This window comes from Gracilinanus agilis, chromosome 6, assembly GCF_016433145.1.
Source record: "Gracilinanus agilis isolate LMUSP501 chromosome 6, AgileGrace, whole genome shotgun sequence".
Classification (NCBI taxonomy): Eukaryota; Metazoa; Chordata; class Mammalia; order Didelphimorphia; family Didelphidae; genus Gracilinanus; species Gracilinanus agilis.
Genome location: NC_058135.1, coordinates 237544847 through 237566948, shown reverse-complemented (window position 1 = coordinate 237566948; position 22102 = coordinate 237544847). Strand labels below are relative to the sequence as shown.

General features: G+C 37.9%; 1 protein-coding gene across 1 annotated transcript in view; it reads left to right on the top strand.

The window, feature by feature from the left end:
* The window catches only part of SCUBE2 (signal peptide, CUB domain and EGF like domain containing 2), a 94641-nt gene that overhangs the window by 51373 nt on the left and 21166 nt on the right, over positions 1-22102 (top strand). Inside the window, exons 13-16 of the mRNA XM_044681818.1 lie at positions 126-230; positions 1513-1668; positions 2069-2275; positions 12782-12949. Of these exons, the coding sequence (XP_044537753.1) occupies positions 126-230; positions 1513-1668; positions 2069-2275; positions 12782-12949 (636 nt within the window). The remainder of the gene's footprint in view (positions 1-125; positions 231-1512; positions 1669-2068; positions 2276-12781; positions 12950-22102) is intronic.

The window sequence follows — 22102 nt, the reverse complement described above, 5'->3', positions numbered from 1 at the left end:
AAAGTCTGGCATTTTTAGTGTTAGAAATGTATTCTGTATCCTAGTCAGTGGAAAGCTTCATATTACCTGCTCTTGTCATTCCTTTGCCTCAGATGGTAAAAATCTCTCACTATTTCTTTCTAAAGATGTTGCTACCATCAGGACAAAGGTCACCTTTAAGCTTAATGAAGGCAAATGTAATTTGAAAAAGGCTGATCTGCTTCCAGAGAGCCTGCCGCAAATGATACCAGGTATGATGGATGTGTCTCCATGGAGTGGGATCACTGACCTGAGTACCCTGTCTGCATGTTGGGGAAACTAAGTTGGAGATGTGGAGAGAGCAAGATGGGCCCTCTGAAAACTCATGTCTGAGTTCAGCTTGGTTTAAGGATAGCATCCCTTAATTGGCTGAGGGCATTTTGGACCACATCATAATCTCTCCACAGGCTCTTTTCACAAGACTGTCCTGAAAGATTCAGTGCAGTTTGAAGCATGAATTGCAATAAGTGATTAAAATGGCACCGAAACTTTTGGGATAGTCTATCATAGACATACATTTACCATTTTCTGTGTTTAATATGGATCTTTGTTACTTCCTTCAACCTTCTATCTCCAATACTGTACTGAATTTCCTGAGACTTTTGGTTTTGTGGTTTGTGAAGCATGGGGTGTCCTTGTACTGAAAAAGGAGTTCAATAAATATAAAATGCTCTGATTACTTGGTATTTTATTGGGCTAACTTTGCTAGATTCTGACACTGCAGAAATAGGATTACATCTGAGTAAATGAAGCAGGATTTGAAACAAAAAGAAAAAGGTTTGAGGTGCAATTTGCCCATTGTGTCTTTTTCTGGGAGAGGGAATGGCCTCAAGGTCCTGACATTGGCTCACCAGTATCAGACTGGCTAGCTGCCCCTTCCTCAGCTCACATGTGTTGCTTTATGGGAGAGAAAAGCTTTTAGAATCTTAAGGGATGAAACAGCAAAGGCAAGTGGGACCCAAAAGCCCTGAATTTAGGATTGGAGGACCTTGATACAAATTCTGGTGGGACTATTTATTAATTTTGTAAATTTAGTCAAGTCATTAAACCTCCCTGGGCCTCATTTTTCTCATCAATAAAGTGGGAATAATTGTCTGTTTCACAGAATTGTGAAGAAGGTACTTTATAAGTCTCAAAACACATGTAATTTATTTAAACCCAAACAGTCGTAATAACACAACTCCAGGGAATCAGCAGACGCTTCCAAGAAGCATTAGGTACTATTTTCATACTTAAATTTCTGATTAGGAGGAAACAGAAAAATTTTTTTTTTAATGGAATTACTTCTTAGGAAGATGAATTAGTTTTAAAGTGATCTGATCCAGGAGGAGCTGGCTCTTTAAATTAAAGTGTGTGCAAAAGCATTTATATGTATTGTAATATTTTTTATTTTTAAAAAAAACTTTTATAACAAAATGTTTATGACACTCTGGTGAATGTCCTGTTGATGATTTTGCTAGAATATGGCTTCCAGTAATTTTTTTTTTCATGCAGAGAAGTACAGCTCAGTAAAGGAGGCCTTCCGCTATGTAAACCTTACATGTGGATCTGGCAAGCAAATCCCTGGTGCCTTTGGCAGACCAGCCATGACTAAAGAAATCTTTATCAGTGTTGACTTTGAGCTTGAAGCGAACCAAAAGGAAGTGACAGGTTGGTCTGAAGTTTCCGTAGGTGCAATCAATGCTTCTCTCAGCTTATTCCTTATTTCTTCATCTTTCACTTTTCATCTTTCTTTGCAAAAAAGTAAAAACAATGAAGTATCTTCTTAGGGGTGGTTTTTGCCTCCAACCTACACAGAATTGGTTTGGGAGCTGATAAATTTTGTCTTCTTTAAAGAATTCAAAGCTGACAATCCGAGACTGCCAAATTTCTATTTCATTTTAATGCCCCCTATTCTGCTAGTTCCACTTTCCCATAATTAAGACCTTTCTCTTCCTATCTACTGTTGTACATGGGTATGTTGGCTTGTGTTGGTGTTACCTACTGGGAAATGTTGTGGCTCCTCTGACCTTTCCATGTTGTTCCTTGCCTTTTACTCTTGATTCTATAGCATCTTGTGATCTGAGCTGTGTCCTAAAGAAGACAGAGAAGAGATTACGTAAAGCCATCCGCACACTTCGGAAAACAGTTCACCGTGAACAGTTCCACCTTCGTTTGTCAGGATTGGATTTTGAAGTAGCAAAGAAGTCACACAGAGCTCCCGAACACCTTACAGATCCCTGTGGCTTGGGGCAAGAGCACATAAAGGGCAAATGTGGTAAGCAGACTGACTAGGAGTCTTCTTTAGGATGTATCCCATTCATATTTGTTTATGTCCCCAAGTAGAAAAAGTGTGTCACAGACTAACGGGTGTTAGATACAGTAGAAGAGAAGAAAGGTGAGCGTCATCCATTGCATGAGTTGGAATTCAACTATGTTTAAAATACACTGAGCCAAGGTGAAAGAAGATTGTAATTCCCGCTAAAGTATATACACTATTCTTAAGAGATAGAGTTCTACATAGACCTTGATTTCCTCATAGGACATCTTGGAACTTATTTTGTGACCAAATACCCATATAATAATTGGAAGAATTTAGCACTGGGATACAGGAATGGAGTCAGAAGGCATGATGGGTTGTCCAGAGAATCAATGATGACTGGTTTGGGACTATTCCACAAAATGGAGGTTCTGAGAAGAACTTACCAAGGGGAACTCTTCTCATTATTATATGGATAAGTTCTTCCTAGAACCTCCCTTCTGGTGAAGGGTCCAGACTAGCCATCCCTCATTCTTCAAACTGTTAGATTAAAATAGGAATCTGGTCCTTATATTTTAATAAGATTTACTTGGATTGGTAAATAGGATTACTTGGTTTGGTAAAAGATGAGAGAGAAAGATAGAAAAGGGGGCCCTAATCTAATTTTTCCACATGGCTTCTCTAGCAGAACCCCCAGCATGGAAGTTCCTTAGCAGAACACCAGAGACAGAGCAAAATTCCTGATGGGCCCTTTTTATAACCTCCTGAGTCCTTTTGTCCTGTCCTAACCTCCAGGTCAAGTTCAGGCTCATGCCAGGTACAACAGGTAGTCGACAGAAGATGGGGTCACCTGCGAGACTCCAGAAAAGTAGAGAAGTATAAATTTCCTTTGCACAAAACTTAGTCACCAATTCAGTGGATGCCTTCTCTCCCTCATCCTTGCTTTTCAGCTCCCCTTTTGTGTTTTTCCACCATTAGAATGAAATCTCCTTGAGGCACTGTTTTTCTTTCTGCTTGCATTTATGTCCCCAGTACTTAGTACAGTGCCTGACATATAGTAGATGCTTAATAAATGTTAATTGACTAACATGTAGTCCCATAGATCCAAATCCAGAGAGAATCTAGGGGTTATAAAAGTACTTCAAGTGAAGAGAGAAAGCTGGATTATATTTTGAAACAAAAAAATGATATTTTTAAGACCAGAATTAAAAAATGAGCACTGTACTAGTCCTTCAGAATTGTTTTGGAGGCCCTCTCATTGGGGTCATGTGAATTCTGTCCCCTCGTAATGCTATTATGCATTACATGATGGTAAGTATAAAAATTTGGTTACTTGGTATATAAAAGATTAGGACAGTCTGAGGACCAAAGAGGGTCTTTAGATGTAAAGAATTTGCTCCTCTCCTTCCTAGAAAATCATTAAAAGAAGTTTCAACACCTTTGGTCCTGGTTAAGGAAGACTTAGCTGCTAAGACTCAGAATCATTATTATTATTATTATTTTTAAACCCTTGTACTTCGGTGTATTGTCTCATAGGTGGAAGATTGGTAAGGGTGGGCAATGGGGGTCAAGTGACTTGCCCAGGGTCACACAGCTGGGAAGTGGCTGAGGCCGGGTTTGAACCTAGGACCTCCTGTCTCTAGGCCCGACTCTCACTCCACTGAGCTACCCAGCTGCCCCCTCAGAATCATTATTAACAATTTTCTGCCCAGGCCATACACCACAAAACTATGCCCTCAAATTGTCTATTTAAGATAGCTTCATTTGGAAGGTGAAAGACCCCAGGACACCTTGAGAGGCTGTTGCTCTGGAAAGGAGGGAAAGAGAATAGCATAGAGTCAAATTGGGAATGAGCTTGCCCAGAGTATAACCATTGGGAAGAGAGGATGAACCTTCTAGCAGCTTCCCATTTTAACTCATTTTTCTTGTTTGAGTGTAATTTCAGTCAGTACCACTAAAACTCAGTGCCTTGGACAAGACCTTGGTTCTCCCCCTTGAGTATTCCTTATGCCATTATCATAATAATTTTTAAAAATATCATGCATCATTTGAATACAAGAAAGATCCTAGAATCTCTCTACACTTATCTTAGAATCACAATACCTCTGAATTAAAGCAACTTTTCTCATGATCTGCCTCTTGACACTCTACTCAAAATCCTCAGGTGTAAGAGGGAGATTTTAGATATTTTACAGATATATATTTAAAGTGTGGCCGCCAGGAATCAACAATTCAGATTGATTCTGTAATTAAAATAGACTCAAGTCAGGATCCGGTTTAAGGTAGTTTATTTACAATTAGGAAGGTAAAAGGTAAGGAAATAAAGAGAGGGAGAGGATAGTCCAGGCCTGCAGAGGCCTGGATGGAGAGAGAAGGTTAAAAGGCTAAATAAATTAGGCTACAAGCCACAAGGCCTAGCAATCAGGTAGGCCGGAGCCTACTTAAGATAGAGTCTTGGAAAAACGCCAAGATAGGCCAAGGAAGTCAGCCTAACTTACCCACGTGACCATTCAGAGTAGAAGCTGCCTGAGATCTCCCTTGAGATCCTTCAGCACCAAGTTCAAAGCGGGGAATTCCCTTAGCAGGAAGTAACCAACATACTTGAAGAGAAAGTGTCTTTCGTCACTTCCCGTGGGTCCACCTCTAATTCAAGTGGACAAATGGCAGCCTCTACACTGATTTGGACTACCTAAAGGGTAGTCCCTTGTTCTTGATTTGTTACTTATTGTCACGTGTGGGTAACTCATCCCCCTCCCCACTAAGGGAGGTGGGGATGACATCATCTCGGGTAGGTAGAGTTTTGACTATGAACGGACTAGAGCTAATTCTATTTACACACAGGAAAATGACTTAAAGCTCATGCCAGGGCTTTCCCTAAATGGGGAAGTAGAGAAATACTCAGTGTACAACATAGATCTAGGACTGATTTATTTCTTTTACACAGAAGAAATGCTAAGCTGCCCAAGACCCAGAAGTGTACCTCAAAACAAAAACTTATCTGGCATTACTAGAACTTATAACAACTATTAGATATTTTGGGGAAGTTATACAGGACTGCTCAATAGGCATGTGTGCTTTTGTAATCTTTGATATTTCACCATGGCTCTGGGCTGTCCCAAGCATTTCCCTCCGTATCCCTATTCTCTGGCAAGCCTGATCAGCGGTTTAGCTTATTCTTCCTTTGGTGGTCTTCTGTAACAAGAGCTGCTATATAGGGATGATTAATTCAGCCGTTCTCAGTTAAGAAACCAGAAACTACTGACCTCTTGAATTTTCTAGGCTGCTTCTACGGCTGGACAACATGTGTCAAGATTACTGTTCAGTCACCTATGGTCAGGGAAGGAAACCCAAAAGAGCAGCCAGGGGCCCAGGCCTAGGAAGCTTTTATACTAGTTGCCACATTTGAGCAATTTTTCATGTCTGCTGGGGTGGTGGGGTAGGACAGCCTCCTCCTTCTTTTTCACAGGAAGCCCAGAGAGAGATTCTGGCTACTTTGGAGAACTGGCATAAGGGAGAGACTATGGGTAGAGTTATTCCCATTTTAAGGTTCCCTGAGGGGGGCAATCCTAATGTTTCTTGGGGTACATTACCTGATATAGGTTGTTTTCTGATTTTTGTTGCTACAAATAGGATAGGTACCAATATTTTGGTACAGATAGGCCCCTTTTCCTTTTTATGCCTTTAGGGTATAGCCTCAGCAATGGAACTGATAGCTCCAAAGATTTGGTCAGTTTTAGGACCCATTGCATATTGCTAATACTGCTCTGTTTGTAGTGTATTAGAGAGCAAGTTTCCCCAAAGTTCTTTTGTGACCCTCCATTTTATCTTAGTCATTTTTTGCAATTTTAGTGCTTGGGTGTAAGGTGATATTTTAAGGTTGTTTTGATTTGTGTTTCTCTGCTTCTAAGGAAATCTCAAATTACCTTCTCTTAAGCCTATCTCTGGTGTTAGGTTCCCTCCAGTAAATACACATTCCTTAAGGGCAGGGACCATTTGATTTTATATCTTTATATACCTAAATTCTAGCTTTATGCTTTGCCCATAGAAGATATACAATCAAAATTGAATTGAACTGATGAATTGAATCTAAGGGAACTCACCTAACTAAATCTAAAGCTGGAGTTTTTGTTTGTTTTGCTTTTCTAAAACAGAATGAAAAGCAATTCTCAGTTTGCCCAGTAAATTCTCAAATCTTCCCACATTATTACAACTGTCTCCTTTAAACAAAAAACAAAACCAGTTATTGGGTAAAAAGGAGAGAAAACTCTTTTTAAATACTAGGTGTGACCATTTCCTACATATAAAAGAGGTTGTCTCATTTTTTTTGTTTAAAAATAGCTCTTATTGCATGAATGATGTAACCATGTTAACTTTTCTAAAAAAATATTAATAAATGTTTAAAAAATAGCTCTTATTTATATAGTACTTCATAGCTTACAAAGTGTACTCCCAATAATTTCACAAGATAGGTACCTTCTACTTCCTGGGGTTCTGTTTATAAAGCCCTATGGTACAAACAAGCCATCCCTCATTTAGACCCTTCAGAATCAGACTTTTCCCCACCCACCTTTGTTACTTTGCTTTTGAGTGGCTTTGTACGTTAGCCTCACTGAGTCTCTGTGACAGAAATTCAAGGAGAAAAACTGATTTCCAGGGTCTTGTAGACCAAATCCTAATGGGAATGTTGCTGTAACACCGTCTGGTGTATGTTGCTCAAGTACAAAGGTTTGGGGATAAGGGTCAGATGTTATCTTAAGAGAAGCCTAATGACCATGACAGCTTATTCAGGTTGCACAGTGTATTTTAGATGTAGCTGCCTGTGGTGAATGAATGTGTCTTTAAAATGCTTGTCAAACTAAATTAGGTGGGGTTTAGAGGCTTTGTTTTGTTCTTAATCAGGCACAGTGACTTTTTCACAGTAACTCCTTTTGCTACAGAAGGATTTAGGGAAATTGTTTGGGCTCTATCTGAAGAGCTCTGATTTCAGCTTTAAAGATATTAAGCCAAGAAGAGATCGCAAGGAATTAATGATTATATATCTCTCCCTTGTGCTGAGTAGGCTATTGGGCTAGTTTAGGCTTTAGGGAGAGGAATTGTCAGGGGAGGAGGTTGGGGTAAGAGTCAGATACTTTGGAGAGGAGTTGACACTTTCCCCTGTTTACCTCTCCCATTTGCAATGGGACTGGGCAGGCCCCTTGGTTTTAAAAGAAAATGTTCATGGACAGTTAGGTTTGCGGACTGTAGGGAAAAAAGTGAGTGTGGCTTAAAGACATTCATTTACTGGTCTCTTTTGCTTAGTCTGATGGAATTCGTAGAAACCAGAATGATTAGCATGATCAGACCTCTGCTGATACTACATAAGGATAAGAATCAAACTGAAGGACTGGGTGGAATCTGACAGGATAACTAGACCAATGGTTTTTTTCTTTTAGACTCTAGAGTTGGTTTTTGGTGGCTGCAAGAGGAAGGAAATTTACTCTGGGTTAATTGAGGGTGTGTGATATGTGTGTGTGTGTATGTTAGGGGAGACCAGACCTGTATTTTCATCAGTGCAGGGAGAAAAGTCTCTCCACTGGTTCAGATGTGCAGTTATCTCTTAATAGAAATGTTGAGGCACTCATTAAATGACTTCTGAGGTCCACATAACTAGTGCGCACCTGAGGCTGAGCAAGAGACCAACTCTTTCTGATTTGACTCTAAAACTGGATCCCTCTCCACTATAACATGCTACCTTGCTGTGATCCGGCATTTTTAGTTGGGTTCAACTCTTTGTGACTCCGTTTGGGATTTTCTTGGCAAAGATACTGGGAAGATTTGCCTTTTCCTTCTCCAGTTCATTTTGTAGATGAAGAAGCTCAGGTACATGGGGATCAAGGGACTTGCCCAGGGTCACACATCTAGGAAGTTTCTGAGGTTGGATTTGAACTCAAGTCTTCCTCACTACAGCGGCTCCATGCTCTATCCACTGTACCACCTAGCTACCTGTGTTCTAGTGCTACTAGGGACATGGTGGTTTTCTAGTCCAACTTGCTTACCTGATGGGTGACTCTCTGACAAGTTTATCTAACTTGCTTGAGTATCTCTAATACGAGGAATTTACTCCCTTCTAAGGCAGTGTGTTCCATTTTCTGACCATTTTAATGACTAGGAAATGCTTACATTTTGATCTAACATCTATCTCTAACTTCATTTCATTCCTTGTTTTCTTGAACGCTGGAGAACTAATGGACAATGTTTTAACTCTTGCCACCTAATCAGAAGCATCTTCTCTTAGATATTTATATACAATAAACCCTCATTGATTTGAACTTATTTATTTAGAAGTTGAGATCATTGGAATGGGGATTGATTTCAGAGTTGCCTTTGCACTACCTATTAAAAAGGGAGTTTGTAGAGCAATGCAGAGTACTGCAAGAATAACCTATATGGCAATATGGATTAAAGTGAACTTTTGAAATATTTAGAAATATGTTAAATCTAATAAAAATCATAGCCTCCTTGGGGTGTGGTTACCCTGTCTTTTTTTTTTAAACTCTTACATTTTATGTCTTAGAATTGATACTAAGTATTGGTTTCAAGGCACAAAGGGTCATAAAGAGTTGGACCTAACTGAAACAACTGAACAACAAAAGTCAATCAAAGAATGGAGCCATGATGTGGAAGAATAAACCCAGACCTTGTTCCTCCTATCCATGAGCTCGTAGACTTAGACAAAAAAAAATTATTTAATTAACTAAATTAATTAAATAAAATGTATAACCTGGGAAAGAAATATCCAGGAAAGATGAATTGGAAAAACAGGAACCTTGACGAAAACCTAATAGAAAAGTTAAGGAAAGAAAAAGAAATATATCTAGTATTGAAAGGAAGCTGAGAGAAGATCAAGGAAAGCAAGGAGTGTAGTTTTTTTTTTCCTTCCTTTTTCTTTTTTCATTTAAATAATGATTCTCTTGCTTTAGTCCCTTTCTACCTTATTTATTTTGGTCTGATGTCCTCTTTCGTGTGACCCTCTACCTGAAATCATGGGGTTTTAGCGCTATAATGGATCCTATAGACCATCACATGGCCTTTTCCTCTCATGTCTATAGGAATGAGATGTGGGCCCTAGTGAGGCACTGTGACTTGCTCTCAGTCAGTTAGTGTTAGCAGCAGAGCTATGAGTAAAATCAAGGACTCTTGGCTTCCAATCCAGTTTTCTTTTCACTATACTGTTCTGATTCTCCTATGTTTTCTGCAAAAAAGATAAAAAAGTAAGGGTCCATTATTGATTATTTAGGTAGGAACAAAGCAGTAAGCAGATGAACTCTGATGCTTTCCCAAAACATCTCAATCGAATTTTACACGTGTTGGCTGTATTTGGTTAATGATGTCAAGTCAGCATTGGAATGGATGGTATCTTCCTTATGATAAGCTATGCAAATGTTTCTTTACATACTGAGAAACAATTGAAATAAATGACTATTCCTTTGACAATATATATAAGGAGGACTTCCTGACAGAGCTGGTGGACTTGGTGTACACAATGAAGCATATAATTTTGGATGTGGCCAATGCAAGAATTTATTTTGCATGATTATGCATATTTGTTACAGGTATTTTATTTGTTTGTTTGTTTGTTTTCCTAAGGGAGGGGAGAGGAGGAAAGGAGGAAAAAATATTTTTGTTAGTTTTTTAAAAGCTAAATTAAATGGAAAAAAATAGTATATTGGATATATGATTTGGGAGATAGGACGGGACTTGGAAGGTATGGGTTAGAATGTAGGGGCTGAAAAATATAAGCCAGTACAAGAAAGTCCTCTTGTTTCTCAGTCAAAAAGATATTGGAAGACAAGAGAATGGAAGGTATATTTTAGGGCACCAAGTATGAAACTCCTGACTTTCTTATTGGCCCAACTAGTAGTAATATTTTCAAGTAGCAAATTCTACTTTAATACTTTCATACATTAAAACAAAAATGAAACAAAACCTGGGCAGAGACTCGAATAAATCCTGTAACTAGAGAAATCTTGCTGCCCCTGTGATTATCCGGGGACTTTCACAAAAATAGAAGAAAGCATAAATCCTTTGGACATGTTGCTGCTCAGGGTGACCTCAGTTCCTGAATTGTTAAAATGTGATAACTCCAAGGACACCATGGGAATCCATTTGCATTGGCTGTTTGTGACTTTCCTTCTAAAGTCAAGGCATGATTCTTAAGAAAATAGTTAGATGCTGGAAACTGACCCCTTTTATTAGGTTCACCTTCTTAGTCACAGAGCTACCATAGTGTTTGCCCATAGCATCAACTCCTCAAAGAGGGAAAGGCCTGAAAAGAGAGGGAAGAGCCTTTAAACCTCTTTGTAGCTATTAATCCTGGCCCCCGCTGGCCTCTCGCCTTTTGCATCAGAAAAGCTTTCTCGTATTTTATTTTAAAGGAGAGCAAAAACAGCTGTGTGAGATTTGAGAATGGGATTTTAATGGTCACTGAAGACATACAAAGGCTGGGGCTGCAAAGATGAAGTGTACCAAGGCAATTGACTCCTTTGTTTGGTGTGGTCAAAACAATCAGGTTGCTAAAGGAGAAAAGAAAATCAACTGGAATTTCTGAGTGAGTTCTATTTGGGCTAGATGTTCAACACATTTGGAAACAGTTATCTCCAAGTCATTCTTGACATGGAAAAAAAAACATGTCAAGAGAACCACATCTTAGCTTGTTCCTCATGTTATTTGTGAAATAAACAAAATTATGTGAAGGACTTTGTCATGAACTTTTTCTATAAAAGTAACCCATTTAAGAAAAATTGATATTTCTTGATAGCAACATTTGTTTATATGAAATAGGAATTTCACAGTGAATAAAAAAGGATTTGCTCCATTTTTACCTAATTCCCAATAGGTCAATGGTAGCCCCTTATGGATCTCTCCTCAGAATAAGTCATAACAAATTTGTAAAAGAAGTTTTTATATACTTAACATAAATACATAGAATTCCAAAGGAAACTGATTATATTAAATCCAGTTGCCAAGTATATTTTTTAAACCAAACTCATGGATCCCAGCTTAAGCACCTCTGATAATTTACCTTCAGTTGTTCCTGTTTGTGGATGACATTGGGCTGATTCTATCAAGTTCTAGAATGATATAGTCTCTTAATTTAGATATACAACCATTCAAGAGAGTTCAGCCTAATAATTCATAAAGGAAGAATCAAGTAGATGAAGAATGTCTATGGCCAAACTGTATTGTGTTAGCCCAATGAGCTTATCCTTCCAAACATACATCTTGGATAGACATCGCTACTAAGTAACCTTTATATGGAACTTTAACCTTAAATATTTGATACCATTAGGTCCTCCCAACAACCTTATAAAGTAGGTGCTATTATTATTCTCATTTTACAGATGAAGAACTGAAAAGTTAGGGGAATTGTCCAAGGTTATTTGAGTCAGGATTCAAACCTGGGTGTTTCTGATTCTTAATCGAGTTCTCTATTGTGTTCCTCACTGACCAGGATGCTTACATGGATAACGAGCTGAGCCAGAATTGAAGAGGAAGGAGATAGCAAACCAGATTGCATTTTGGAGATTTATAACATTTTCACTAATCCCAAACTGTTCCTTAAAACAAGACACTTATCTTTTAAACACCGATATTAGTTCTAGCAGTGCTATACAGCCATCAAACATGAAGCATCACAATGTATCAAAATAATGTATCAATTTTATGTCAAAATACAAAGAATGTATCAAAATTGATCCCAATAGTAACAAAGGAACACCCAGTGAATCCAAATAGGCTGCAGTGTCTTTCCTAAACAGTGACTTGTCTGCATGAAGATTTATCATCCAGGAGCTGTTATCCAAAAAAGGCGACCAGTGTGATTTAGGGCGACTGAAGGGTAACATATAATCAAGGTCATAGTCATAGCTAGCTTGTACATAGCACTTTAAGGTTTGCGAAGCGCTCTCTGTGTTCTAATGCATTTGATCCTCTCAAAATCCCTATGAAATGGGTATTCTTGTTATTGCCATTTTAGGCAGAGGTTAAGTGACTTGACCAAGGTCATCCAGCTAGGAAGTGTATGAAGCAAGATTAGAACTTGAGTTCATCACTATTTACTTTGCTACCAGCTGCCTCTATGTGGACACCCAGGTGCTTACTGATAATCTTATAGTATCCAAAAGTTCTAGCCCAGCCTGTAGAGTTAACCCTTTCATGTTACATGTTTCACTTTTGAAAGACTTCTCCTTGGGGAGCTGGAGGGGTTTTCACCCTCCCCCGCCAGTTTTACAACACCTCTACAAGCAGGAAATCTCTCCCCTTTATTTTATAGATGGAAAAATAACTTGCCCAAGGTTACATGGTGAGTGATTGATAGAGTCAGGAGCACAGAACTCAGATTAGTTTTATAAGGTAGAGCTTCAGTTTTGATTTATTTTAGTCCTCTTTCTATTTACTACTAGCATTATCTGTTTATCTGTTAGATTTTTTGAGAATGTGCCCTGGGCTCTTTGCTGACCAGATCATTTTTTCTCATCTTTTTAGTCTCTTGCAGTATTGGAACATATGATGGAGGACAAGAGAGATGCATTTTGTGTCCAAATGGGACATATCAAGATGAAGAGGGACAAATAACATGTGAACTATGCCCAAACACAGAAGATACCGGGAATCAAAAGACCACAGGAGCTCGCAATATGTCTGAATGTGGAGGTAAGAAACCTTAAGTTGGTTTCTTTCACCCTTTGTTTTTAAAACAAGTAACTATTTTTGTTACTATACAATTTAAATATAGGCTGTGTTAGTCTCATTACATACACCAAATAGCATTAAGGACTCTACAAATATTTCTTTGAATTAAGTTGGCTAGAATGTTTTTGGTGAAGAAAAGTATTAATGTTACTGTGATTATACTGTTTACTTGTAAATTTCTAATATCTTAAGGTTTGAGCGTGACTAGTGTACACTCTTGTTTAGGAATGTAGAAAGAATGCTTCCTTTTGTTTGAAACACAGATTTAACTTTATTATGAAAAACTTGTTAAAAACTCCAAAGAACATAAAATTTTATTTACAACTCTCAATTCTTTTCTAATATTACTATCTGTGCTTATGATTTTACACACTGTAATTATTTTATATAGACTATTTTGAGGGATGACTTTTTCATTTAATATTTTGCATATACTCCAGGTACTGAAATGAAACACATGCTTATCATTTTAATTGCTGTATAATATTCCTTTGTGTTAATTATATTATTGTTTGCTAACCCATTACTATATTATGAGGCATTTAGGCTAATGCCATTTTTTTTTTTAGAAATTCAAAATCTGGTTTTCTTTGAAAAAAACCTGTGATATCTGATTTTAAAATTGTGACTTGAATGAATTTTAGTCTAAAACCAGCAGGTTATTATAGGGTAAATCCTTTTTTATTTGTTTTCTAATTTTTATTTGAGAAGAAAAGAAAGTACAGTCTTGTTAAAGAAAATCACAAGCTATTGACCTAAAAATTTGTCATAATAGTTTGCATGAGATCTATTTGTTACATTTTAATGTTAAAATGCATAGAAATTCCTTTGACTCCTACTCCTTTCTTCTTGCATTTGACACCCTGCTAAGCTAATTGGAATTATTTTTTAAAATTCCTAGAATCTTGGAGTTGGAAACAATCTTGTTGGTCATGGAAGTCCAACCCATTAACTGAATAGGAATCCTTTCTGCAACATACCCAACAAGTGGTCATCAAGGCTTAGAAGGTCTCCAGGGATGGAGTCAGCCCATTCCACTTTTAAATAGTTCTATAGAAGGTTTTTCTTCACATTAAGACCATATTTGTGTTTTTTTTCCCCAAGTTCCATGCATTTGGTCCTATTTCTGTTCTTTGTGGCTAAACAGAAAATTAGAAATTAGAAAAGTCTAAATCCTCCTTCTAAGATGATAGCTTGAAGACTGCTATCGTGACCTCCTGGAGTCTTCTCTTCTTCAGGACAAAATCCTCAGATCTTTCCAACCATCCTTTATCTCATTGTTCGTGGTCTCCTCACCATCCTCCTGTGGATACTCCCATTTTATCTTTTGCAAAATAAGCCTCCCAGAACTGAACATTCCACATATAGTCTAAACCCATTAGGACCATATATCTATCTCTAATAAAATACAGTTTAGTAGATTCAATCCACGATTGTAGCCTGTTGAGCTCTTCCTTGGAACCAATCATTTAGCATGCTAATTATTCCTCCCAGCTTTGTATCTAAGACACAGTTGTTAAACATGCTGTCTCCGATTTCATCCAATATTTCATTGTATCTGTAATCCCATCAATGTGCCTATTCCATCCAGGGGCACAGATCATTTATGTTTTCTTGTCCTCTGATTCCTGGAAATCATCCATATTTGATCCATTTAAAATGCTAGAGACTTTCTTTTAGGTCTTAAACATTCCATTGAAACACTTAGACTGTCCATGTATTATTCCTTCCTATCACCCCATGATTGACCTATGTCCTTTTCCAATCACATATTTCCTACTTGTTATCTTTTACATAATTTCTTTGTACAAGTCATCATTGGCAATATTCTTAAGCCAATTTATATCTACTCTATTCCTCTTTGAATCCCCTGCTGCAAATTCTGTTTGCTTTTATCAAAAGAATTGTGTTTGATTTTAACAAATGAGAAACACCTTGTTGGAGTTTTTAAAAGGCTACATTTTGTTCTCTTGAGTTAGTTTTTTTTTTTAAACCCTTAACTTCTGTGTATTGGCTCATAGGTGGAAGAGTGATAAGGGTGGGCAATGGGGGTCAAGTGACTTGCCCAAGGTCACACAGCTGGGAAGTGTCTGAGGTCAGACCTGAACCCAGGACCTCCCGTCTCTAGGCCTGGCTCTCAATCCACTGAGCTACCCAGCTGCCCCCTTGAGTTAGTTTTTAAAGAAAAATCAACAAGAATAAGTACAGTGTTGGGGGTGTGGGGAGGGGCATCTGGACTGCTCAATGGCTAGAGAGCCAGACCTGGAGATGGAGATCCTAGGTTCAAATTTGGCTGCAGACCTCACCTATCTGTTATGCCAGCCAAGTCACTTAACCCCAATTTGCCTAGCCCTTATCACTCTTTTGCCTTGGAACTGATACTTAAAACTTAGTATCAATTCCAAGAGAGAAGGTAAGGCTTAAAAAAAGTATGGTGAGATTTTGTATTTGTTGTAACCTTTCAATTAATTATGATTTATGAAGGTGATTTTTTTCATTGAACTTCCATTAACATCAATTAATTAATCAATGTTTGTTATAGTTATTCAGCACCTATACAACTTCTTCACTTCACTATCATTCAGCTCCCCCTAATCAGCTTATTCACAAGAATATTTTGAGAAACCTTGTCAAATTCCTTCCTGAAATCTAGATTTACTGAATACATGATATTTCCCTGATCTGTCAGTCCAGTAACTTTGTCAGAAAAGGAAGTGAAGTTAGTTTGGTATGACTTATTCTTAGGGAACCCATGCTTGTTTATGGTAATTAATGCATTCCTTTTCTAAGTACTTGCAAGTACTTTGTTTAATAACTCGTTGAAGAATTTTACTATGAAAGCAAGGTCGTTGGACTGTAGTTGTAGTGAATATCTTTTTACCCTATTTTGAAAAAGGCTCAGTAGACAAGAATGCTAGATCTGGATGTGGAAAAACTGAGTTCAAGTCAGCTTCAGACACCTCAAAGTCCAAGCTATAGTCCATGTCATAGAGAACGGGGGCAGGGTGGGGCAGAGAAATGGGGAGAATGTCAAAGTAAGGAATTGCCAGTTAGAGTGACATATAGTGTACCCTCATGGCAAGAACCCTGAAGCTAGCCGTTTGGGCTCTGGAAGTACTACTGACTGGCTCCTATGACTATAAACCAGGGCAACATGGATGCAGCTAGTTGTACTTGATCAGCTTGACACTGAAAATGATAAGGCTAGTGGTGTTCCTTTGTGTCTTGGTACCACCAGTGCATATAGCAATAAACAACAACAACAACAATAACAACAAAACAGGCAAACCATGATTGTGTATGAAATGACTTAAATTGATTTTTTTGTTATGTGCCAGTATCACATCATAAAATTAAAAACATATCTTAGCAATTATAGGCAAGGGCTTCATGCTGCTTTTTGTCAACAATACCTTGAGCTCTAAATACTACACTATAGTGTATTATAGATCATTGTAGGAAAATTATAAGAAATAACAATTCCTAAATCCAGACTAGATTAAAAAAGTAGAAATAGAAATTGAGGGGTTAATTAAATCTGGTGTAGTGCTCAGAATTTGACCAATAAATAAAGTGAGGCCATTCCTCTGAAAATAATATTGCATATTAGTAGGGGTAAATAATCTATTAACAAAGGACAGCTCCATCATGTGGCTTTGCTTAGAAAGACACCAAATGGCTATCTTATACCATCTTTTATACCAAAGGTGTATTTTCCTTCTGCTTGGTCTGGTGGTACACCTTTTGCCTTCCTCTGGCAGTCCTGATTGGTGGATATTTTAATGAGCAGGTGAACTTAGAGATCTCAGCTCCTCCTCCATTACTTCATGGGAGGGAAGAGAAGGACTGTTGCTTAGGTAGGTATATCCCTACAGCTTCACTAAACTAGGGAAATGTGAGTGACTTGCCCTTCTCTGGTACTTTAAGTAAGGAAATGTCAGCTGGTTTATGAAACTCAGCTCCCTCTAGCAGTCTTTGGCTAAAAAACCCATGAGTTGCCTCAATCATGTTTTCACTGTGGCTCTTTCTCCTACTATAGACCTGGTCTCCCAAATCTAGATGATAATCCTAGCCAGGACAAAGGGGAATATGCTTTCAAATGTTTTAGGGAGAGTGGAATCCAATTCCCTCTGGTTTAACAAATGCCTAGGGTCTGGACTCAGTTAAATTCCTTGGGGCCTGAAAGTAATTACCTCAACTTGAGAACTGAACTGCCTAACCTTCAGAGTAGAAATATTGCTAATAAATACTACAATTTAGCATTCATTTTTTTCCTTGGAAAGGAAAAAAAAACAGAAGTACCTGAAGCCAGTAAAAATACACTTAACTTCAAGTAGTGCTACAGTTGGTAATAATACTTCTAGTATCTGGAATAATTTTGAGGAAGAGGAAGTTGGCCTGTTTAGATTTTCATCACCCCTCACCTAGACTGTTATAATAGCCTCTCTTGGGTTGGACTTGACTCAGTAGGCATCCTGTTAATTCGGGATTGATGTTTGTTCTAAATGAGGCAGTCATAAGTCATTGAACAAGGAAAAGGCATTTTACTTTGCCCTAAAGGAGAGAAAAGCTTTGCAAAAAGGATAGAGTAACCCTTGCCTCTGGTAGAATTTTGAAAAGCTCTTTATGAAAAGATGGAACATAAATCAGTCTCAGACAAATATGCCATAGCAGAAGAATCATTAAAAAAATAGATATATTAGCTGGCATTATGTAATGGTTTATGGTTTGCAAAGTATTTTACAATTGTTACCTAATTTGATCCTCACTACAACACTGTGAGACAGGTGCTATTTTACACATTGTTCTCTACTTTTTAGTACTTTAGATTTAGAGCTGCAAGGGACCTCTAAATCTATGATTCTCTGATCCTGTTTCCTTGATGGATATCTGATAGGACTCTTGATTATCATTCCCTCAAACTACTCTTCTCTTTTGAACTCCCTATTTCTTCAAGAGAATCACTATTCTTTCAGTCACCCAAGTTTGCAATTTTGTATTTATCTGTGGCTTTCCCTCATCCCAAATATCCAGACAATTGCCAAGTCTGGTTGATTCTACTTTCACAACATTTCTCATATCCATCTCCCAAATCCACTACCTTTGTTTAGGCTTTCATCACTTCTCACCTAGACTATTATAATAGACTCTCTTGGGTTGGGCCTGACTCAATCTGGCGTGCTATTAATTCAAGTTTAAAGTTTGTACTAAATGAGGCATTCACAAGTCATTGAATAAACAAAAGATGTTTTACTTTGCTCTAATGGAGAAAAAGTCTATGTAAAAGGATGGAGTAACACTTAGCTCTGGGCAAATTGGGCTCACCTGGAAATAGGACTGTTCAGAAGAGAAGGGTATGATGACACATTTTGAAGGATACCTTAAAAAAGGTTAGTTAGAATTCTCTGGAAAACTTCCAGGTTAAGATGGCAGCAGAGTAGAAGCAGCTTGCTTAACCTCTCCTAACCCACACATATAGGACTCCTCAAGAGGACATAAAAACAAATCCAGACGAATGAAGGGACCCCACAACAGGGCACAGCATTGAAGGTGCGTGGGATCGCGGCATTTCTATGCTATAGGGGGGTGAAACAGCTCTCATTAAAATGTGAACTGAACAACCCCCTCTCCCACCCACACCACCTACAGTGCCAAAGCCAGCACAAAAGAGAGCAATTTTAGGGCATTCATTAAATCCTTGACATCCACCTGGGAACACCAGGGCCTGCTCCAGAGAGCAGCAAGACTTAAGACCCCAAGAGGTTAAAGAACATGCAGACTTTGAACAAAGACCTTGAGCACAGGCGCAGACCTTGGGTAGGGACCCAGTGCAGAGGGGTGCATGACTGTGGAAGCAATGCCCTGAGACTGTTAAAGGAGCTTCAGGCAGAGGAACAAGCAAGGGAACCACAAGGAGGCTTGACCTTGAGAACAACTAGATCTGAGACCTCAGGAACATAAAGAGTGCAGAGAGACCCTGGGTGTAAGGATGAACCTGAGAGGGCACTTGGCTCACAATGGCAAGCCATTAACAAGAACCCCAAAAGAGAAAGATCAACACGAAGAAATCTTGAACACTCAACAACTTTTACACAGAGAAAATCCAGACAACAGAGCAAATAGCAGAGGAGAACAAACAAATAATCAGATCCAAACCTTCCCAAAAAAATGAAAACTGGTCACAAGCTCTTGAAGAGTTCAAATCTGAGATGATGAGAAAGATGGAAGAGATCTGGCAAGAAAATAACAGTTTAAAAGGCAGAATTTTGCAATGGAAAGTGAGGCTCAGAAATCAAATGAACTGATAAGCAAATTGAACACCAGAAATGACCAGATTGAAAAGGAAAACCAGTCCCTAAAGGCTAGAATTGAGTAATTAGAAACTAATGATCTCTCAAGACAGCAAGAACAAATAAAGCAAAGTCAAAAGACTGATAAAATAGAAGGAAACATGAAATATCTCAATGAGAAATTGACAGATCAAGAATTGTCTAGAAGAGACAATTTGAGAATCATTGGTCTTCCCGAAAAAGCAGAAATTAACAGAAATTTGGACTCCATACTAAAAGAAATTATTCAGCAAAACTGCTCTGAAGTTCTACAACAAGAGGGCAATATAGACATTGAAAGGATCCATAGATCACCTTCTAATCTAGACCCAGAAAAGACAACCCCCAGGAATATAATAGCCAAATTCAAGAGCTTCCAAGTAAAAGAAAAAATTTTATAAGAAGCCAGAAAGAGACAATTTAGATATCAAGGAGCACCAATCAGGATCACACAGGATCTGGCAGCCTCCACACTAAAAGACCACAAGGCTTGGAATATGATATTCAGAAAGGCAAGAGAACTGGGTTTACAACCAAGGATCACCTACCCATCAAAACTGACTATATTCTTCCAGGGGAAAGTTTGGGCATTCAACAAGATAGAAGATTTCCAAGCATTTGAACAGAAAAGACCAGGACTAAATGGAAAGTTCGATATCCAACCACAAAAATCAAGAGAAACATGAAAAGGTAAATAAGAAACAGAGGGGAAAGAAAGAAAACTCTTATTTTTTAAATTTGCCTCTTTAAGGGCTTCAATAAGATCTAATTATTGGTACTCCTATGTGGAGAAATGTTATGTGTAATTCTCTGTAGTGAACTCTATTCACTATTATAGTATTCACTATTATAGTAATTAAGAATTATTCATAGGGAGAGGTTGGAATACTAAATGGCCTAAGATGATATGGAGGGTGGGAAAGAGGGGGGTGAATAGTAGAGGTCACCAAGAGAAACTCGAATGAATAAGAAAAATAGGATATTCTATTACACACAAAGAGGGCATGGGAAGGGGAAGGGATGAATACTATTATAAGAAGGAGAGGAAGAGAGCATTAAGAGGTAATATTTAAACCTTACCCTCAGTGGAATTAATCCTGAGAGGGAAGAGTAGCTATATCCATTGAGATATAAAACTCTATCTAACCCTACTGAGAAATTCAGAAGGGATAAACCAAGGGGAACGAGGGAGTGGGGAGGTCAAAAAAGGGAGGGGAGAAGAAGGGGGAGGGAATTCATTAGGCATTGAAAATAAAAAGAGGGGAATAATAAGGGAGGGGGAGGAAAGGGAAGTAAATCAAGGGAGGGGACAAGGGTTACTGGCTTAAAGCAAACCACTGGTTTAAAAGGAAATAGTGTAAGAAGAAGGGGTAGAACTAGGAGAGGATACAAAAATGATGGCAAATACACAACTGATAATTATAACTCTGAATGGGAATGGGATGAACTCACCCATAAAACAGAAGCAAATAGCAGAGTGGATTAGAAACCAAAATCCTACCATATGTTGTCTATAAGAAACACATATGAGGCGGGTGGACACACACAGGTTTAATGTCAAGGGCTGGAGCAAAATCTTTTGGGCTTCAAATGAGAAGAAGGCGGCAGGAGTGGCGACCATGATTTCTGACAAAGCCAAAGTAAAAATAAATATGATTAAAAAAGACAGGGGAGGTTATTACATCCTGATAAAAGGCAATAGAGACAATGAGGAAATACCAGTGCTCATTTGTATGCACCAAATGGCATAGCATCCAGATTTGTAAGGGAGAAACTGGCGGAGCTCAAGAAGGAAATAGATAGTAAAACCATACTAGTGGGAAATCTAAATATTCCTCTTTCAGATCTAGATAAATCAAACCAAAAAATAAATAAGAAAGAGATAAGAGAGGTGAATGAAGTCCTAGAAAAATTAGATTTAATAGATATGTGGAAAAAAAATAGGGACAAAAAGGAATACACCTTCTTTTCAGCTGTGCATGGTACATTCACAAAGATTGACCATGTAATAGGGCATAGAAACATTGCAAACAAATGCAAAAGAGCAGAAATAATAAATGTAACCTTCTCAGATCATAATGCAATAAAAACAATAATTAGTAAGGGCATCTGGACAGGCAAATCAAAAACTAATTGGAAATTAAATAATATGATTCTCCAAAACCAGCTAGTCAAAGAAGAAATCATAGAAACAATCAACAGTTTCATGAAGAGAATGACAATGATGAGACATCCTACAAAACTCTGTGGGATGCAGCTAAGGCAGTACTCAGGGGGAAATTTATATCCTTGAGTGCATATATTAACAAGTTAGGGAGGGCAGAGATTAATGAATTGGGCATGCAACTTAAAAAACTAGAAAGCGAGCAAATTAAAAATCCCCAGATGAAAACTAAATTAGAAATACTAAAAATCAAGGGAGAAATTAATAAAATCGAAAGTAAATGGACTATTGAATTAATAAGACTAGAAGCTGGTATTTTGAAAAAACAGATAAAATAGACAAAGTACTGGTCAATCTAATAAAAAAAGGAAAGAAGAAAACCAAATTGACAGTATCAAAGATGAAAAGGGAGACCTCACCTCCAATGAAGAGAAAATTAAGGCAATTATTAAAAACTATTTTGCCCAATTATATGGCAATAAATATAGCAATCTAGGTGATATGGATGAATATTTACAAAAATATAAATTGCCTAGATTAACAACAGAAGAAATAGAATATCTAAATAATCCCATATCAGAAAAAGAAATTGAACAAGCCATCAAAGAACTCCCTAAGAAA